This window comes from Cimex lectularius, unplaced genomic scaffold, assembly GCF_000648675.2.
Source record: "Cimex lectularius strain Harlan isolate CLEC.00 unplaced genomic scaffold, Clec_2.1 scaffold98, whole genome shotgun sequence".
Taxonomy (NCBI): Eukaryota; Metazoa; Arthropoda; class Insecta; order Hemiptera; family Cimicidae; genus Cimex; species Cimex lectularius.
The window spans coordinates 152,430-172,361 of NW_019392897.1; the positions used below are offsets into that span (position 1 = coordinate 152,430).

Genomic DNA, 19,932 nt, shown 5'->3' on the forward strand with positions numbered 1-19,932 from the left:
TTTATACCATACTTTTTAAATTTTATTGTTAGTTCTAGACAAAGTCTCAAAAAAAATCCGAAAAACAAATTTTTGCACAAAAAAAAAATTGTTTCATTTATGCAGAAATAATTTTCTCTTATTTTTAATGTGTGGTGTTTAGTGACCGTTATTTAATGATTATTTAGAGGTCGTGAGATGCTGTCTGGTGTGACGTAGGTTTTAGAAAAACATTTTCTTTATCGTGCCAACGGTGCGATCTTTATTCAGATCATCTTCAGGCTGAAAGTGATTGTTTTCCGTGTAGATGTGTCATTGTGTGAGTCGTGGTGAGAGTGCCCACACAAAGATTAATTAATTGGATGAAGTTATTTATTATGTGAGTAGGGAATACCTTGTTTAGGAACTTAATTTTAGTACGAAAATCCGTCGATTTGTAGAAGCATCTAGTTTCTTCTGGTTTTTTGGTTCTTTCATCTTGATATGTTTTTCACTGTGAGGCTTGATGACTATGTTTGATGGTGACATGCTCGTAAAAAGCCATGTTAGTTTTGTTGTTCCTCTCGGGTAAAAATGTATGTTTTTTAGTAACCGGTTATTATAATTTGTTGAACTTGTGAGGAGCGGTCAGGAATAAAGTATTATCGAAAACACCTCTTTCATAATTTTTCCAATGTTTCGACCTCTATTCGGGTCATCTTCAGGGCATAAAGTGTGATGTTATTCTTGAAGTGTCATAATGGTTTTGTGTAAAATTGTTGTGGCACAATACAATTATGATACAAACAATCATGAAACTACTACACAACGTACTGTACGAAAAGGACGAAAAATAAACTTGAACATTTATTAATATACAAACGTAACACATTAAACACTAAACAACTCATAAATTAACAATAATCAACTACAAAAATGGAAATTGGTTAATGATTCTTTTGTAAAAGAAAACAACAATTCTCATATCATTTTTTCACGTAGTGGGCTAGAAATCTTTATAATTGTCATTATTTCTGAGGAGGGCGCAAATGACTCGGCTCTTTTTATCATTCACGCTATTTTTCATTTTACCTTTTTACCGACCTTATAGCATGCATTTCAAAAGCTCTGGCGATAATGATTTCCTTGTCTGACTCACCTTTCCATTTCATAGAATATTTCAGTTTCTTCTATTTCTTCCGTTTCACTAACATCACGTTTTAAGGCGTTTTATTTTATTAACAAATTTATAGTTCTTTATCCTTATCCCCCAAACTTAATAAATTAATATTTCTTTGATTTTCATAAATTCTAAGTAATTTTTGCTGGAAATAAAACTTAATGTTAATTACAAAAGTTTCTAGGTTGCATGCATATTTGTTTAACCAACTTGCAGCAAGACTGGCCACCGAGGAACCTCCTGGTTTGGTAAATAAGTACCGCCAACAGAAATTGAAATTCTTTCAGAAACATAGGAGAATAATTACACAATTGTTAATTTTTTTAGAACAATAATTGAATAAAATTATAGAAACGCCTATAATTAGAAAATACTTTCAATAATTAAACGATTGGTATCCTAGGACAGTCAGAGGTTAAAATAAAAGTTAAAAATATATTCTTTCAATTAATTAATTTTTGTGTAAGGTATTGGTCGAAATGAAAAAGTTAGTGTCACGAGCGGGATTCGAACCCACGACCTTCGACTTGCAACTTGCGTGTAACGTGGGTTCGCATCCCTCACGTGACACTAACTTTTTCATTCGACCAACACCTTACGTAAAGATTAATTAATTGAAAGAAGTTATTTGGTCAATCGGACCAGGAAATATAACGGGTTAAAAATAGAGAAGAAAAAGATTAATTACACTTTTATGCATATAAACGTCATGTGGTCAAATAACAGTATTTATGAAAGGGGAGAGAAATACATTAAGAACAATTTTGAAAAATATTTGCATCATCAAATGTCAAGATCCAAAAAGATTAATAGGAAAATTTAATTATTATGGAGATTGGTAAAATAATGAATAATAAGAAATAAAAGAAGTGTAATTTCATTAGCTCAGGAGATTAACCTAATAATACAAGTTCATTACATTTCGTGGACCGATTGACCAAATAACATCTTTCAATTAATTAATCCTGATGTAAGGTCTTGGTTGAGTTAAAAAAGTCAGTGTCACGAGCAGGATTCGAACCCACGACCTTCGGCTAAATACAGCGCTGCTCTACTACTGATAGCTGAAGTGGTAGAGCAGCGGCGTATTTAGCCGAAGGTCGTGGGTTCGAATCCCGCTCGTGACACTGCCTTTTTATCTCAACCAATACCTAATAATAATACAAGGTTCAAAATCCGGAAAACGACCAGGTTGAGATAAAATTTCGAATGTGTTAATTAAATTTTTTTTCGATCCTGTAAAAACTTAATATTCTAATAATCAAAGCTTAGTAATATTCTAGTAATCAAAGCGTTCTTCTTTTAACTCAAATTGATCGGAATCGATTGAATCTAACTTGGCGGTTTCGGTGTCGACTAAAGGTTCCCAGAACAGTGACTTAATAATTCAAACACCGTGGTGGTGAACATCCACGACGTGCTTGCCATTCCGATAAGCATAAAGTCATGACTGCCCCAAGTCGGGATAGGCAAACATTTGATCACCTCGACAATAGCCCGCGTTAGGTTCATTGGCAGGATGAATTCGGCGTGCTATAAACGGTTCTGATTGATCATTTTTTAACTGAACGCTTTCTTTTTAGAAGAGAGCACAATATGCTGTCATCATTGAAAGTGTCTTCTCACAAAATAAGCGCGTTCCCGTTTCGCCACTCAACGACGGGCATTTTGGTCATTTTACGCGTACTTTAGTTGCAAAATTAAGCACATTCTAACTCTCCTCGCTGGTAGTGTCTGTCACATGAGTTTTCACATTTAGCCTACTTTACAGTCTCTCATGGATATAAGCTCCATGTCATCTTCCCCTTGTGCAACTGGCCTGTGTTCACAAATGAACTGACAGATGAAAGTCAGCGTGTAAACACAGATTGGGATAAATATTTATTAGGGTCATTTTTAAAAACGCAAGTCGCAATTTTAGATTCCAACACCTGATTTCTTGGACTGGTCAAGAGCTTAAGGCAAAAGCTGTAAATAAATTTCCCCAATACGGTACGTTTGGGTAAAAGTACTATTAAACATCTAGGATTTTTGAAGGTCAACTTCCCGTTCTATCATCAGTTGGTTAGGTAGCATCACAGTTTTGCCGTTACGGGACAGTAATCTACGGGAAGAGATTATTGTGACAGCTATTAAGCAAATAGAAGAGTAAAGCCGCTTGAAAAAGTCAGTGTCACAAGCGGGATTCGAACCCACGACATTCGGCTAAATACGCCGCTGCTCTAACCACTTGAGAGGCACCTCTTGGTGTCCGAGTGAATCGGAGTCACGATAGATCAAGTGGTCGAGCAGCGGAGTATTTAGCCGAAGGTCGCGGGTTCAAATCCCGTTCGTGACGCTAACTTTTTCATTTCAACCAATACCTTACATAAAGATTAATTAATCGACAGAAGATTACGATTTAGATTAAGTTAAAATATGGACTGCAATGTAATTATTTAAAAAAATCGTTTGTATAATACAATTTCTAAATACCGCGATAAATTACCTTCGCCTTGGGGAAGTGCTTATGTAATAAATTGTCTGTTGGCAAATATACGCTAATCTAATTAAACTAAACTGTAATTCTAAAGGAAGATACATTTATTGAGTTACAATAGTTAACAACCTTTACATTTGTACAATTGATAACAAAAATCAAGACTTCCAAGTCTGTACATGTTCCTCTTGGTTTTACCGGTAATTGTTGTGCAATTATCGCGAGATTACCACTTGTTAAATGAAAATAATATGTACAAGCCATTGATACTCGACACGCATAAGAAACGCTACGAGATCGAACACGAATCCCAAATAGATATGAACGGGATTGAGCAGTGTAATTAAGAATAGAAAGAGAAACTACTATTTAAAACATTCTAGCTGTACGTATAATCATTATATATCATTATATATTAAAATATTTCATTTTAATTTTAAAAAAAGGAAAAAGTATTTTTTAATTATCATGATAATTTATGAGAACCATATGCTCACTTATAACACGATTTTCGATTGGATAATACAATGTAAAACCGATTATATTTTGTGGTCCGATTGACCAAATAACTTTTTTCAATTAATTTATCTTTTTATGTAAGGTATTGGTTGAAATGAAAAAGTCAGTGTCACGAGCGAGATTCGAACCCACGACCTTCGGCTAAATACGCCGCTGCTCTACCACTTGAGCTTTCGTGACTTCGATCATCGAGAATCGAATCCTGATTACACGACATCTGAAAAACTAGCTTGCAGAATTGTAAAACCATAGAAAACTGAGCAGGAGATAACCAAAACTAAAGTGCCAATAGTTCCAGTACTCTCAACGATATCAGCATTATTCCCAGCACTCCGGCCCAGACGAAAGACGAACCCAACAGTACCAGATTCAGCAAGCAGTAGCATTGGGAAAACAGTCAGAGTGTTTTCAGGCTTCATCCCTGCCCCAACATCACCACCTGTATGGGGAAACTTGTCCACCCGCAATTCCAGCCATACTCGTGTAGCATTACACCCAACTACATGCCAACTACCTCATCAGCCCCAACAACAGACATCATCAAGCACCTACTTCTATACACATACTTACTCTATTTCAGACTTATACCATATGAAATTAAAATTATGGTCCCCAAGTGGTCTTCAAAGTATGAATTAGAAATTTCTTTAATTAGTATTTTTTTAAATTAATCATTGTTCTGGTTCTAACTGAACAGAATGCACTAATACTTCAAATAACCTGGTACAAAAGCAACAAGTACGTACTACTAGTAAACTAGCTAATATTTTTCCATTCCTACCTTGTTTGCTGTAAAAGTTTAAAATGACTTGTTTGTACCTGAAACGTGCCTTTATGGCATCCAGTTGATGCAGCAGAGCAGGTGCCGTTTGTGACGACGCAATCACAAATACCGTCCCTGCAGATCGAGTTCGGATCTGCGGCTTTGCACTGCTCGTCCGAGCCACAGATCAGCCCAAGTGAGACCGGGTGGAATAAGACCTCGCCGTGACGCAACTGTTCAGCTTTAACAGCAAAAACATAATATAAAACCGAAATTAGATTTAACAATAAGTATTGGCTTCACCTAGGGGCAATAATTAATAACAATATAGGACATAAAGAATTATTGTGTACAATTAATTACAAGCTTTAGACTGATTGTACATACTAACAAAACAATAAAATTACAATACATGAAATAATGAATTGTACAAACTTTCCGTTATACATCCTTCAACACTACCAGAAAGTATGGTCAAAATAAATTAATTAGTAAGTTTCTTACTAAGTACTGTGGAAGGGCGATGGTCGACAGTACTTACAAAGTATCGATAGTTCATAAATAACGTTAGTTTCGTCCATGGTCTAAGCAACTATCAATATGAATTTTCATCATGAATGGAAATAATGTGAGTAAGAAAATGTTATGTCAAAACGTTTTCTTTAAACACAATAATATTTAACAATATTAAAAAAGAAGAAAAAAAAAAGTTTACTGAAATTTTCATATGCACATGTATATTTTTCAAAAAGTGGAAAGTAATTGAATTAGTGATAGTGTCAATACTCTTTGTATTTCGATTTTTTGGAGTGAAGTAGAAAAACTAGTTTCTTTCAAAATTCATCGATCCTCTTCAAACATATAATTAAGATCTTCGACACTTAACGGAGTGAAGCGTGCACAAACTTTTTAAAAATATTTACAGAAACGTTTTGCTCTAAACGGCTCAAATCTTAATTTCCTAAGCGCGAGTTAAAACGATGTCATGTACCTTGAAAAGGAAAACCTATTAAAAGTTTAGTAATGGAAAAGTCACTTTTTATCGAACCATCTGACAAAATAATGAGAAGCGAAAACTCCCACGGAGTAAGGACGACGTCCGCGAAAGATCAACTATCCGAAATTGTCAAAACACTGTCCATCTCACAAAAATTCTCACCTGCGTGAGGCCTGTGCTTAATCCTCGGAGGAGGCTGCCTAGACGCTGGTAGGCATCTGTCACCTTTGACTCTTCCTCTGCATCCGCATCTTCCGAAAAGTTTCGGTATGAGAAAATCGCATTGTGACTCCGTGTCCCACATCTTGCAGTGCGTGTTGCTGTAGCAAACCTCCCCGACCCGCGCAGCTGAAACATCGACGATAAAAATAATATGAAAAATAAAAGGAAACATGTTTCATTTTAAACGTCAATAGTTTCCCACTAACGAATTAATTGACAATTTCACCCTGAGTATGTCTCAAAACGAGATTTTCTTAAAAACGTTTGAATTGTATATAAATATACACACAAAAAGTAGTTACATATGTACATATAAAACACACAAATACACACTATAAAATCTAATTTTTGCTCTAAACCAATAGGTTTATTACTTTTTAAAGTAACATAAAAACAAATTCACAAACACAGACGGAATATTATTCTATCCATGCAAGTTTATTAAACAGAACAAATATCGCTGACAAAGGAATCAACCGAAACTCACATACGTGTGTCATATATACAAAGCAGCATCTTAAAGTGAATAAATATAATCCACTATATAAATATTTTGGAATTGACTAAGTAAAACTATTTATTAGAGTGAATGCACTGGTTATGAGCGGTTTGAACAAATACATATAATATCGGATTTGGGTATCACATTTGACTATTTAGCCGATTAGAATGCATTTATTGTGGGAATATTCTGATCGTGAAAATACAAGTGTTGGTACCGTGTGGAAGATACGAATATACCAATTGTCTTATTGGCGGATACAAGACTGAAGTAATTTTTGTTATGCTCAACAAGAAAAATCGATCAAAGATTAAATTGGATAAAATATGAATATACAGAAGAAAAAAAAACGCTTTTTATAAAGTAAACGCTAGTAAACGCTAACAGTAAACTAGGGAAAACCAGTATTTTTGTGTTTCATGTTAAAATAACGTTAGGCCAATGAACAATTTTGTCATTATTTATTACACGCGTATGTAGATTCCAAAATATGTGAACTAGTCCATTACATTTCGTGGTCCGATTGAATTTTCCCATTTAATAAGTAAAACGAAGTATATCTTCACTAAAGCTCTCCGTGGCCATTTGATTTGTAGCCGAGAATCGAATCCTGATAACACGACTTTGAAAAATGGCAAAAAGGAGGGAAAATTCGAAAGGTTGGGTTGACATGGGAAGTTGGTTTCCGAGTGGGTCGAAGTCACGATAGCTCAAGTGGTAGAGCAACAGAGTATTTAGCCGAAGGTCGTGGGTTCGAATCCCGCTCGTGACACTAGCTTTTTCATTTCAACCATACCTTACATAGCAAGCATAACTCATGTGAACAAGTTTGAAAATGAAATTAGATCAAAACTTTCGAATAGAATTAATCTCTTTGTCTGGAATAATTCAAAACGAACCTAATAAAGGGTAAATTTAGTCATTGTTGCAAATATTTGGGTACATATCTCTACTGTCTCTAAATTCTGGCGTCATGCTGATTTAACAAGAGCAAACTAAGAGAAATCATTTCTCTTTGTTATTTCAAAGAATCACGATAACGATCGATTCCTTTGAAGATTAATGACCGACATTAAAAATTGGATTCTGTATCGCGTCGATCATGGACAAATGAATCTGCAATCGCATGCAATGGAATACAAGTAAATAATTTTATTAAAATGTGAAATAAAAAAAAAATTCTTATGTAGACCCACTTAATTTTGATTTGGTCGATGAAATAAAGCAAGCGAAAGAAATAGAACAAAGTCTACAAATGGACAATTTAACGGATCTTCAGTGAGCGACATTTCCTCTTGTCATGACTAAATTTCACTGGAATGACTTCCGTTTAATCAACGTCGGAATAAATCTTCAATCACGCAACTGTGTTCAATGCTGCACGGAAAAAACATGTGCACAATTGATTTAAAGTATTTCAAATAGTTTTGACGAATTTAAACTGTATTAGAATGACGTTATTAAACCAAATAAGAATGCTAATTTGATACAATCTTTATTTTGTTGTTTTTAATTTTATTAAATGATCTAGATGAACAAGTGGTCAAATATTTTATTTATTCTTGTGTCAATGGATATTCAATTTTTACCTAAACCGACCAATTTGGTCTTCATATTCTCATCCGGTTACTTTTAAATATTAAGCATTTTATTAAGCTAGGTTTCTTGCCAACATGCAATAAAACTTCCTTAAGAAACACATTTTTTTTCAACATATAATACTTCAAATCCAAACTTTTCAATTGACAGACCTACTTAAAATTCAACTCAAACAATGCAAAAGTCAATAATACTCGATAGAGTCAACAAGCGTTACCTTTTCTGCCCTGATTAATCGTATTTATTCGTTTCTGTAGTATCATCCGCCTTATACCTTAATTCAAAAATTCAAAAAGCATTAAAAATGTTGGTACTTAATTTAAATTAAACAGCATCAAATGGATATGATTTAGTTGTAGCTCAAAGGTCGCCGTGTTCATGTTAATTAAATAACTAATCAATTAAGTTAAGGAAAACAACAAATGAGTAACATAGTTAGGATGGAGAATAACCCGATGGTTGTAACATTTGAACTTTGTATAAACTAGATTTCACTGTGATAGATCCCAATCGAAGTATCTTCTTCTTAGATGTAGACGTAATAAACAGTCGGGGTATATATACTGCGCATATATACAGTATATACTGCGCCCTTTAAGAGCTATTGTATCCCTCGTTCCCTGCCTAAAGCACACAAGTGATTTCTATTTCACCAAGAACTTGATTAATAGGCCTGGTTTCAATGGTTGAATCTCTTCTATGGTCACATTGTACATACCAAAGCACTTCCTCTTGCGGGCAAGTGTAGCAATGCAGTTTATTAGTAGGTATGTTGGTATGGTATGGTATAGTAAAAAGAATACTAGGAAGCGGGGTTTGCCCTCCCCAGGGACTGCAGCTTTTTGGCTTATTGTACCTTCTTAGTTCCTTAGTTCAGTGCAATAGACTCAATCCTTCTCCTTAGAAGTATCAGGTCATTGACTGCCGCTGCTACCATTTCATTCCCTAAGTTTTTTCGTATGTTAGGTAGCATCGAGCTGTTGCTTCGCAGTCGAAGATGATATGGATGGCTGGTTCCTCATCCACATTACATAATCTGAAAATGGCATCATCCTTGTATATATCCATGTTGTGTAGATGTTTCTCAGATGCGAGTGACCGGTTAGTAGACCTACCACTCCTCTGAGTTTGGCCCTCTCCAATTGAAGCAATGCTTTTGCCAGTCTCGGTGAGGGTTTCATCATATGTTTACTATGTCTAGCACCGCTAGTGGAGGATTCTATATTTGTTTTTGTTATCCCAAGAATAGGTTTGGGGCCTATGTATGGTCTTGCAGATCCTCCTTTGGCCAGTCTGTCTGCTTTCTCGTTAACCAAAATTCCCGTGCCCTGGCACCCAAGATATAATCAGGTTGTTGTGTTTCCCCAGGTTTTGGAGATTTTGGATGCATTCACTGACTAATTTTGATGTGATTCTTTTACATGCTAATGCTTTAATGGCTGCTTGGCTATCAGATGTTATGAGAATTTTTTGTCAGTGTAACCTCTTTTAGGATTTTCCAGGGCACAAGCATTGATGGCATGATTTCTGCTTGAAAGACCGAAGTGTACTTCCCTAATGAGGTTGATTGCTCATGTTTTTGGCTTGCACAGAAAACGCCTGATCCGGATCCTTCGTTTGTTTTGGAGCTATCTGTATACCATATTATTGTATCTGATGCTCTCCTGTGTTCTTCCCCTCCATTATAGTATTGTGTAGATGTGTTGGTGTCTCCTCTGCCTCTTTGCAGAATCTGCATGTGCCGTCTTAGATGATTCCAATCTTCTTTAAGTGTCCATTTAGCTTGCAGTGTCCTGTTAACAATTCTATGGATTCGCAGTTTATTTCCGCTTGTTTTGACACATTCAGTTTCTTCCGAAATTTGTTAGGAGATTCTTGGATTGCCTCTGTCCAATGAGTGAACTCCATTGTTCCTTCATTTTCTTTTTGTCCTTCTGTCTGAGATATTCGTTAATAGTGTGGGTTCCTATGCCACAGAAGGGTTCAGGTCCTATCAGCGGTGTAGCAGGTCCTTTCCTTGCAAGTGTGTCCGCTTTCTCGTTGCCTTCTACCCCCATATGTCCTGGGACCCAGCAGAGGCTGACTGCTCTGCTTGCTTAATATGTTTATTTTGGTTTTGCAGTTCAACACCATTTTTGAACTAATGATATTGATCTACATCTTCTTCTTATGACACCTCTCTGTTGTGGCAGCTTGAGTATTCTCGATTTTAGCCTGTAGTTTCATATAATTGGACATTTTTGGTGATTTTGCTCTCGCTGGACTATGTTTGAATTATAAGGTAAACGGTTAATGGGTGCAGGGGATATAACAAACAATTCATTGACCCTTTTTAAATTACATTTGTCTAGACAACACCCTTGTTGTGTGCTGAATCAATTAATGGTAATAGTTTATATCTACCAAGTATTGCAAATTGATTAAAACAAAATGATTACTGTACGTTACGTTGGATAGAACCAACTGAAACTATAATAATTTCTATTGGGGCGTCGGTGGCCGCAACGGTTTAGACGTTGACACGGCGCTCATCACTGTAAGGTAAAGGTCCCGGGTTCGAATCCAGCGGCCCTGCATTCGAACTCGACATATTTAACCCTAGGTTAAAAAAATTCCGATTGACCAAATAAACCTTTTCAATTAATTAATTTTTAATTAAGGTTTTGATTGAGATAAAAAAGTCAGTGTCACGAGCGGGATTCGAACCCACGACCTTCGGCTAAATACGAAGCTGCTCTACCACTTAAGCTATCGTGACTTTGATCCTCTCGGACACCAACTTCCCATCTCAACCCTACCTTTTGAATTTTCCCTCCTTTTTGGGCATTTTTCAATATAATAATAACTCTCTCTCACAAAGCTCAACCTGTTTTTATCACTGAAAACAGAGAAAACAAAGCCAAAACAGCGAAGACATGCAGTTCAGAATGATCAGAAACTGCCAAACTACAGGTTCATCATTGAAAAACAGCACAATTTAATAGAATTTCGTTGCTGTGGCAGGTGAGACAAAGGTGAATGAATGATTGGAATGTTGTAAACGTTTTCACACGACGATTCCACCTCTTGAAATGTAATAAATTGAAAAATAAACGTAGATCAAAGTTAAATAGAAAAATATTTATCGTAGGAGTTTCGTGCAACAGGTGAGGACGTTAAATGATATCGATTTACCAGTACAATTTTCATACTATTATCGCTTTAAGGAATCAGCCAGCCCCTCCATCGCCTTACAACGCCACGCTAACTAAAATAATATATACACCGACGAGGAATACACATTGATTTCATCCGGGAATTTTTATTTGAGTTCAAGCCGCGTGAAAAGATTGCATAGAGACAAAAACACAAAATAGCCCAAATAATTAAATCGATTTATTTTACGGACTATTTTGGTCTGTATATCATCGCTAGATTGGTCTGTCAGACGCATTTCGGCTATTCACCATCTTTAGTGTTGGTCTGTGTAGAACAAAATGATGGGTAACGACATTTGGCAATCTTCAGTGCTAGGTGTGGGTGATTTCTGTGGGGTGAAGTTTTAGTTAAGGGGTTGTGCATGGTGTGTGGGGCTGGGTTCGGAATTAGTAGTGTTTCTCTGCGTGTTCATGTGTAAGTTGAGTTTTGTTTATTGATCTAGTTGGCTTATTTGATCTTCAGTCATTTTCCTTTTTAATTTGTGTAATGTTTTGAATGGTGTAAAAGATGTGTGGTGTTTAGCGACCGTTAGCCAATGATTATTTGGAGATCGTCAGGTGCGGTCTGGTGTGTCGTAGGTTTTACAAAAACATTTCCTTTATCGTGCCAACGTTTCGAGCTTTATTGAGACCATCTTCACGGCCTGGGATTTATAAACATTGTTTAAAATTTTACAAATACATGTAGAATGTGGAAAAAAAATTATGAATTTATACAATGCGAGAAAATTTTATATTTGAAAAAAATGCCATCTACTGCAGGTGGACAAATTACATGCATATAAACAAAGCTGGAATATGTAAGCGTCTTGCCTCTCTAAAATAGAAATGTACTAGTGATGACCTAGTTTAAACCTGAGCCATGTTTGGTAAAAGTAGTAAAACAATAGCTTATTTTAATTAATTTTTTGAAACCTCTGTTTATATGCACAAAGATATCATTAAAACCCCAGTTTAAATTAAATCAATCACATTTAAGAATTTTGTTTCGTCAATAACGCATATTGAAAATTGGGGTTAAAAGGCAACAAAAACTAAACATCAGGAAACCATTTCCATAATTGAATTGACCCATTAGCTCTTGTGAAATCGAGATAGGAAGCCGGAGCATAATTTATGCTCAATGCCGGCTTTCTGGACACCATTTACCGATTGAGTAGTCACGCCACCAAGCAAAATACATCATCCTACTTGATTCGATTAGACTTTTACTAAATTAACCAAGTAAAATATTCTATTTACCCTTGTCAGCGTTATCGTTTTTTTTTCTAGATTAATTTTAAATTTAATTAACTGTTTATACTACGAGAATATGCGAAGGAGTAAAAAAATCTACGTCAAACATCCATTAAAGGTTATCCGGATAAAAAACTGAGGGGAAAATCGAGGAAGGACGTACAACAATGATAGTTTTTGTCGCAATTAGTTCGACCCCCATTTGCCAGTTACGGGGATTACCGCCTATAAAGGACAGGCTTAAAAAGCTTTAACCTGAGCCGAATAAAATCAGATAATCATTCTACCACTTACGCGGCACGCAGGTATGCCTTCTGTACTGAAGATATCCTTTGCTGCATCTGCAGACGCCGGCGTGACAGACGCTGTTTGCTACCTTTTGCCAACACTGCTCAGAAATGATGCAAGGGGAGCCCATAAGAGTTGCTGAAACAATATTTTAAAAATTACTTTACATCATAGAGTTATTTTACAGTCATAAGTCAAAAATGTTTTCTCCTGCTAAAAATATTAATAAGACTAATTAATTACTAACAGTTTGAACGTAAAATTATCATGAGAATCAATCCTCCTGGTTCGTTTAATCTGTTTTAAAGTTGGATGTTTGTCATGTTTTAATGAAGGACGTTGGCCTGATGGACATTCTCAAGCGGCGACAAAAGCATTAGCAAAAGGCGTCCTGTGAATTTTTAACAGAGAAGCCGGCTGTGCAAAGAATATCCATTGTCAGCCTTTGGATAAACCCTAACTTTTTTTTTTCAAATTAAATGGGACAAGCATCGGAGGAGGTGATGTAATTTTAATTTACCGTTTTAAAAATTTCAAAAAACCACCTTTGCTGATGATGTATCAGTTGAATATAAAGCAAGTACGTGGAAGGAGGTAAAGGAGCATATAGTTAGCGACGTAAACTCTTTTGAGCAATGGTTTTCACAAAATCGTTTATATCTTAGTACAAAATTCAAATGTGTATACTTTACTGTTCGAAGACCACTTGACATGGATATATATAAAAATCAAATTTCATTGTTCGGATTGTACCTATCTTACGAATTGTAATAAATGTTTCAATATTGAAAGAGTTGATAAAACAACCTATTTGGGTGTTAATATAGATGCTCAATTAAAGCGGTTTGAACACACTGAGATAGTTAAAAAAAGTTGTCGCATGGCCAAAGGAATATAAACTTTTTACGCAATAAATGCAATAGAGCCGTACTTTTTAAATTTTATTATGCCCTTATCCAGTCCCACATCCTGTACGGTGTAGTTTGTTGGAGGTGTGCCTATGAATGTGTGGCCAGTCCTATCACTGTAATTCCAAAAAGAATTTTAAGGACTACGTGACTACTATTCCTTACTAAGAATGGAATGTGACAAAAACCACTAGACATCACTTTGCAATTAGAATTTTACCCTTTGTTAATGAAAACCATTCCATTGAATTTCCAAAAATTCAAAAAACACACATTCCATATACCTCCATAGCTAATTGTCATCCATAGCATAGATCTATCTCTCTTTGAACCGTTTTCCAAGAGATACCACCCCAGTCGACCAGTCGACGTGTATAGAGAAGAATTCCTTAAATTAATAAGCTCTTATAAGGGCTCAACTTTAGTATTTACCGATGGATCAAAAGGAAATGATGGCGTTGGTCGTCTGTAACAATAGGTAAATGATGTTCTCTTTGCCAATGGTCTGTAGTAATTTTACAGCTGAACTACTAGCCATAAAATGTCTCAGCGTGGGAGACTACAAGCCCCCTAATCTAATAGTTTGTTCCGATTCTCTCTCTCTGCCATCTGCACCCTTAAAAACATCTTCACGACTAATTCTACAGTACAAGATAGTCTTCTTACGATAGCAAGCAAATTTAAAAATCAGTCCGTGTGATTCTTATGGATCCCGGGTCATAATGGCATAATCGGGAATGAAGAAGCTGACCGCTCCGCAAAGAAAGCTATAACAGGACATAAAATAATTGAAGTACCTTATGAAGATTTTAATTCATTTATTAAAGTTATATGGTCACAATGGGAAATTGAGTGGCGGAGAGTGAGGTATAACAAACTTCGGGAAATTAACGGTTTTGTCAAAGAGTGGGACACATCCTTACGAAAACCCTGGAAAGAAGAAACAACTTTAGCTAGACTGAGGATAGGGCACTGTCAATTGACGCATGGTCACTTTATGTCCCGGGAGCCTGCTCCAGCGTGTCCGGATTGCGGAGAAATAATCACTGTTAAATATGTTTTAATAACATGCAAAAAATACACAGACCTAAGAAATAAGTTCAAGTTGGCAAATAATTTAAAAATCATACTGGGGACAATTTTAGTAACATCGAGACACTATTTGACTTCTTCTATGAATCCTGTCTAAGGGTATGTTGTCTTTAAAAAAAATGATTATCCTTTTGTGCTCAAAACGCTCCGTGAATGTTTTAATAGAAACGGCAATTTTACTGAAAACTATAAACATTTAAATGATAAGAAGTCTTTTCAGAGGATCTTCGGAAGAGGTCAAAACAGAGAAAACTTCCTTACGGTTTTCGCCGAGCTTTCGACAGTTTTATACTGTCATCTTCAGGGCTTTAAAACCTTAATAGGAAATTAAACAACATGGTGTTTTGGGCACAGAAGTACATTATGTTTTTTGGGGCTCAGCATCTCATATAAGTCTAAAAAACCAATAAAATCCTCCTTTTTTAGTTTTTCAGGTACATGTGATCACAGTACGTTTCCCAAATATATATATATATATACATATACAATTAACTTATTTTAAAATTTAAATAACAATACAGTAGGATCACAGATCAAATCAATAAAAACCGATAAAAACAAACTCTCTACGACGAGGGGAAACAAAGGCTACTACAAAAAAAAAAAAACATAATGTACTTCTGTGCCCAAAATTTGTTTAATTTCCTATTAAGGTTTTAAAGCCCTGAAGATGACAGTATAAAACTGTCGAAAGCTCGGCGAAAACCGTAAGGAAGTTTTCTCTGTTTTGACCTCTTCCGAAGATCCTCTGAAAAGACTTCTTGTATCCAGCAGGTCGATAATCTTGTTCATCGTTACATTTAAATGATAACTTAAAACATCTATACAATGTCAAACTCCCCCAACCAAAATTTACCCTGATTTTGAATTGTTTTTTGTATGTTGGTCCTAAATAGATAAATGAATTGCCCTCTGTGGAAAAATCTAAACTGAGGACGGGTAATTTTAATGAAATAATAAAACTATGGTTGCTTGGACAGTTAGGCAAACGAAAAAGTGCGTTTATAATCTATTACATATGCTATATCTTTCAAAAATGGTTTTTCTTTCTTTGTAAAGGTATCCCTTAAACAGACAATTTGTGGTCTCAAGGGTTCCAATTTATTGTCGATATCATTATTGTTATATTAAATCAATAATTTTATTCGTTTATTAATAACATTATTTTGTAAAACTATAAAAATATACACTTTCATATGACAATAAAAAATTCTGAGAAAAAGTTTTTTATTTTGAACATTTCTTACATTGCAAACATTGCGTGTTGTTGTAGTTGGCGTAGTAAGGTAAGCAGGCGCAGGTTCCATGATTGCACCTGCTATTCTGCACAGTACAATCTTGATCTATAGCACAGAAACTTCCCAGTTCTCCTCCAAACTCTGCTAAAGCCTGGAAATCGAGAAAAGACACGATTAAATAGAAACAATTCTTGACAAAAAGTTGAGAAAGTCGGTAATGTCCATGAAATGTGAAACTGTCCAAGAGAACGCCGATAAAAATTCATCTCGAGTTTTATCCTGTGTTAACGACCATATCGCTTTCTGCCAGACTTTGTCGGCACGTAACCCATAAAATGCACGGCCCTGTTAAAACATTTGTACGGTAAGTGGACTGGGAAGAATTGACCATAAAATAAAATCAATTGGCGAGACCGCAGAAAGCTAGTACATTATAAATCTTCGACCTGAGAAGAAAGCAGCAATTAAGAAAAATCCTTTTTGTAAACAATAAAAAATTTGAATTCCTTTCGGGATTCTGACTCAACCGATGCGTGTCAACTGAAACCCAAAGCCCGTGAAATACGTACGGTTTGATTTGCCTGTGGTTTCCGAGGCACCGTTGTCCCAAACTCGTATCGTTCCTACTTGAACGCTTACTGTTCTCTTCATTTGCTCTACTTTATCAACTGGCAAAATTCCATTATTATGTAAGCATTGTTTCAAAAGTTTTGCTGATTAAAATAATTTGCTTTATGATAATTTAGTTGTGCCATATGATTTCCGTCATGGTAGTAATCAGGGAGAGGTAAGGTAACACACTGATTCCTGTCATTTCAAAGAATGTTTAAAGTAATTAATCTTTGTGTAAGGTATTGGTTGAAATGAAAAAGTCAGTGCCACGAGCGGGATTCGAACCCACGACTTCGGCTAAATACGCCGCTGCTCTACACCACTTGAGCTTTCGTGACTTCGATCCACTCGGACACCAACTCCCCATCCCAACTTACAACCGTTCTAATTTTCCCTCCTGTTTGCTATTTTTCAATGTAATCAGGATTTGATTCTCGGCGACAAATGAAATGGCCACGGAAAGCTTTAGTGAATATATACTTCGTTTTACTTATTAAATCCATTAAATTTCGTGGTCCGATTGACCAAATAACTTCTTTCAATTAACTAATCTTTGTGTAAGGTATTAGTTGAAAGGAAAAATGGCAAAAAGGAGGGAAAATTCGAAAGGTAGGTTGAGATGGGGAGTAAGTGTCCGAGTGGATTGAATTCACGATAGCTCAAGTGGTAGAGCAGCGGCGTATTTAGCCGAAGGTCGTGGGTTCGAATCCCGCTCGTGGCACTGACTTTTTCATTTCAACCAATACCTTACATAAAGATTAATTAATTGTAACAAGTTATTTGGTCAATCGGACCACGAAATTTAATGGATTTAATGTTTAAAGGGTTGGATGTATCGACCACTTTTTTTAATCACGAATAATCTGGATCACGGTTTGGTCTGGATGAAAAACATATCCAAATGTTATCTGCCAAGGTTTCGACCTATTTTAAGGTTATCATCAGGGCAAAACAATCTTAAAAATATATACAAAGATAATTAAGTTATAATTAAGCTTTTAATAGAAGACCGACACAGTCCCAACATTGCCAAGGACGCATGCCAAGTGCCATTCGTGTGATTTCAAAGGATTATAAGGAGAAAAGAGAAATTCGTATGTATTATAAATACAAAACAAAACATTAAATTCAACTTCGCATATGAGCATCTATTTTAAATTAATAATTTGTATTATTGCTATTATGGGAATCAGGAATAAGGCAATGCCGGGTCGAGTATCGGTTGATAATAAACAACCTGTGTCCAGAGGAGAAAAAGCCTTTTTTTACGAGGGTTCGCAACAGCAGAGGTCATATAAACCTTCAGGGTGCCGGTGTTTGTCGGGTTCGAATGCAGGTCCGTTGGATTCGAACCCAGGACCTTTATCTTACAATGATGAGCGCCGTGCAAACGCCTAAACCGTTGCAGCACCGACGCCCCCGGTTAGTAATATTATTTGAGCTGTTGTGATGGAAGAGATAATATTGGAAGACCTTGTTAAAAAAGTTATCGTCGTCACACTATTCTTGCTATATTAGGTCAGATGCGTTTGATCATAACAGAAAATGGTCTGCCACTCTAATAGAAAAATGAAGTTTACCGTTTTTCCCGGGAGGATTCAAGTCCACACTGAAATGTATTTTATACGACTTCTTTTTCTTATACAGAACAGATTGACTTGATTATCCGTATATTTTTAAAAAACGCCTCATCAAAAATCCTTGTCGCCATAATAAGGAAAAGTACGGAAATTACAGAAAGAAATCAAGAAAGTAAAATATAAGCAGTGAAATGTCAGAAATGGACGGACACAGGGGAAAATGGAAAAAGAACGTGTCATTCCAAAGCGTAAAACCTACATTCAAAATAGAAGAAGAATCGGACAAAAGAGAAACTAGAAATCTGAGCCGAACGGGATGAACTTCTTCTTCAGCGTTTATAGAAGAGATACCGTGGTGGGCACAAAGGACGAGACTAAATATTGTGATGAAAGTGTTTTTATTTTTCAACGACCTTCACTAAATCGGTTTCACGCCTTCAATTTTTAGTAGGACACGCGGTAAACAGCGATGAATAAAGCCTTGAAATTGTACATTTTCCGTACTGGCTCCAATTAAAATGATTTTGAATGTCCTTTCTTGTTTGTGGACTAGCACGATTTAGCAATTCTTAATTATGACTATATCAATCCTTGCAGGTTGTTTGCACATTTGAAAAGCGGATAGATTATTACGTTAAGCTGTTAACTTGTTGTAGGACGATCTGATGACCTGATATTCTTTATTATACGGAAAAAGAAAGGAAGGAGCATAGTACAAAAGTTGGGCAATTGAGAAATTCGGCCAATACAAGACGCCAGGAGCGGATGGAATCTACTCTAAGAAATACCCATTTCATACTTAGTGAGAATATCCAGAACTTACTTAGCGTGGAGCTATATCTCTAACTACTAGCAGGAGATACGGGTGGTGTATACCAAATTAGGACGTCCCACTGACTACAGACCTAAATCGTACAGACCTCTCGTTACATGTTCATGTTAAAAACTTTAGAAAGACTCTCTATCAGAGGAAAATCACTGATGAACAAACCCATCTACAATACGCATACCAACCAGGAAGATCCACAGAGTTGGCCCTGGTCGACTTCTGTAAACACATAACCAAGTAACACATAACAAGGACAACCGACGGGATAACCACCCAAGCTTTCACCCAGAGGATGCCAACAATGAGTGGTTCTTTCACCATTGCTTTGGCCTACACTGGTAGATGAACTCCTACAAATACTGGAACAAGAAGGATTCTACTGTCTAGGACGATCTTACCGTAATGGTAAAAGGCCACCAAGCGCAGGTCCTTTCTCTATCTAAATTAAAACTACCTAAAGAGCCCAAATTGTCTGGGGGAGGTGAAAGGCTCTGTGCTAAAAGCTGTGGGACTAAACCCCAAAATGACTATGGTTCTTCACATGTGTTATAACTCCAAAGTTGACATATGGGGGGTCGGTGGTGAAGTGGAGCGACCTTGCAGACTAAGGCAATCAGCCTATTAGGTGGCGCTCAATGACAATCTTGCCTCAGTATCACTGGAGCTTAGAGAAGAACCTTCCACCATTCCTTATTCAAACCCAAGGAGAACCCAGATCAGCGACTCACATGCT

General features: G+C 36.2%; 2 protein-coding genes across 5 annotated transcripts in view; one reads left to right on the top strand and one right to left on the bottom strand.

The window, feature by feature from the left end:
* LOC106664218 (MORN repeat-containing protein 3-like) overlaps positions 1 to 19,932 on the top strand; it is a 106,708-nt gene that overhangs the window by 25,805 nt on the left and 60,971 nt on the right. The gene's annotated exons all lie outside the window — the stretch shown is intronic.
* LOC106664314 (sortilin-related receptor-like) overlaps positions 1 to 19,932 on the bottom strand; it is a 74,897-nt gene that overhangs the window by 22,138 nt on the left and 32,827 nt on the right. For 2 of the 4 annotated variants that reach the window (XM_014389931.2, XM_024229195.1), the window contains exons 2-5: positions 16,188 to 16,329; positions 12,947 to 13,078; positions 6,059 to 6,244; positions 4,956 to 5,140 (exon numbers count right to left, since the gene is read on the bottom strand). In XM_014389931.2, the coding sequence (XP_014245417.1) occupies positions 4,956 to 5,140; positions 6,059 to 6,244; positions 12,947 to 13,078; positions 16,188 to 16,329 (645 nt within the window). Of the gene's footprint in view, positions 1 to 4,955; positions 5,141 to 6,058; positions 6,245 to 12,946; positions 13,079 to 16,187; positions 16,625 to 16,747; positions 16,956 to 19,932 lie in introns of those variants that run through there. The other 2 variants (XM_014389933.2, XM_014389932.2) reach the window with 2 other exon arrangements.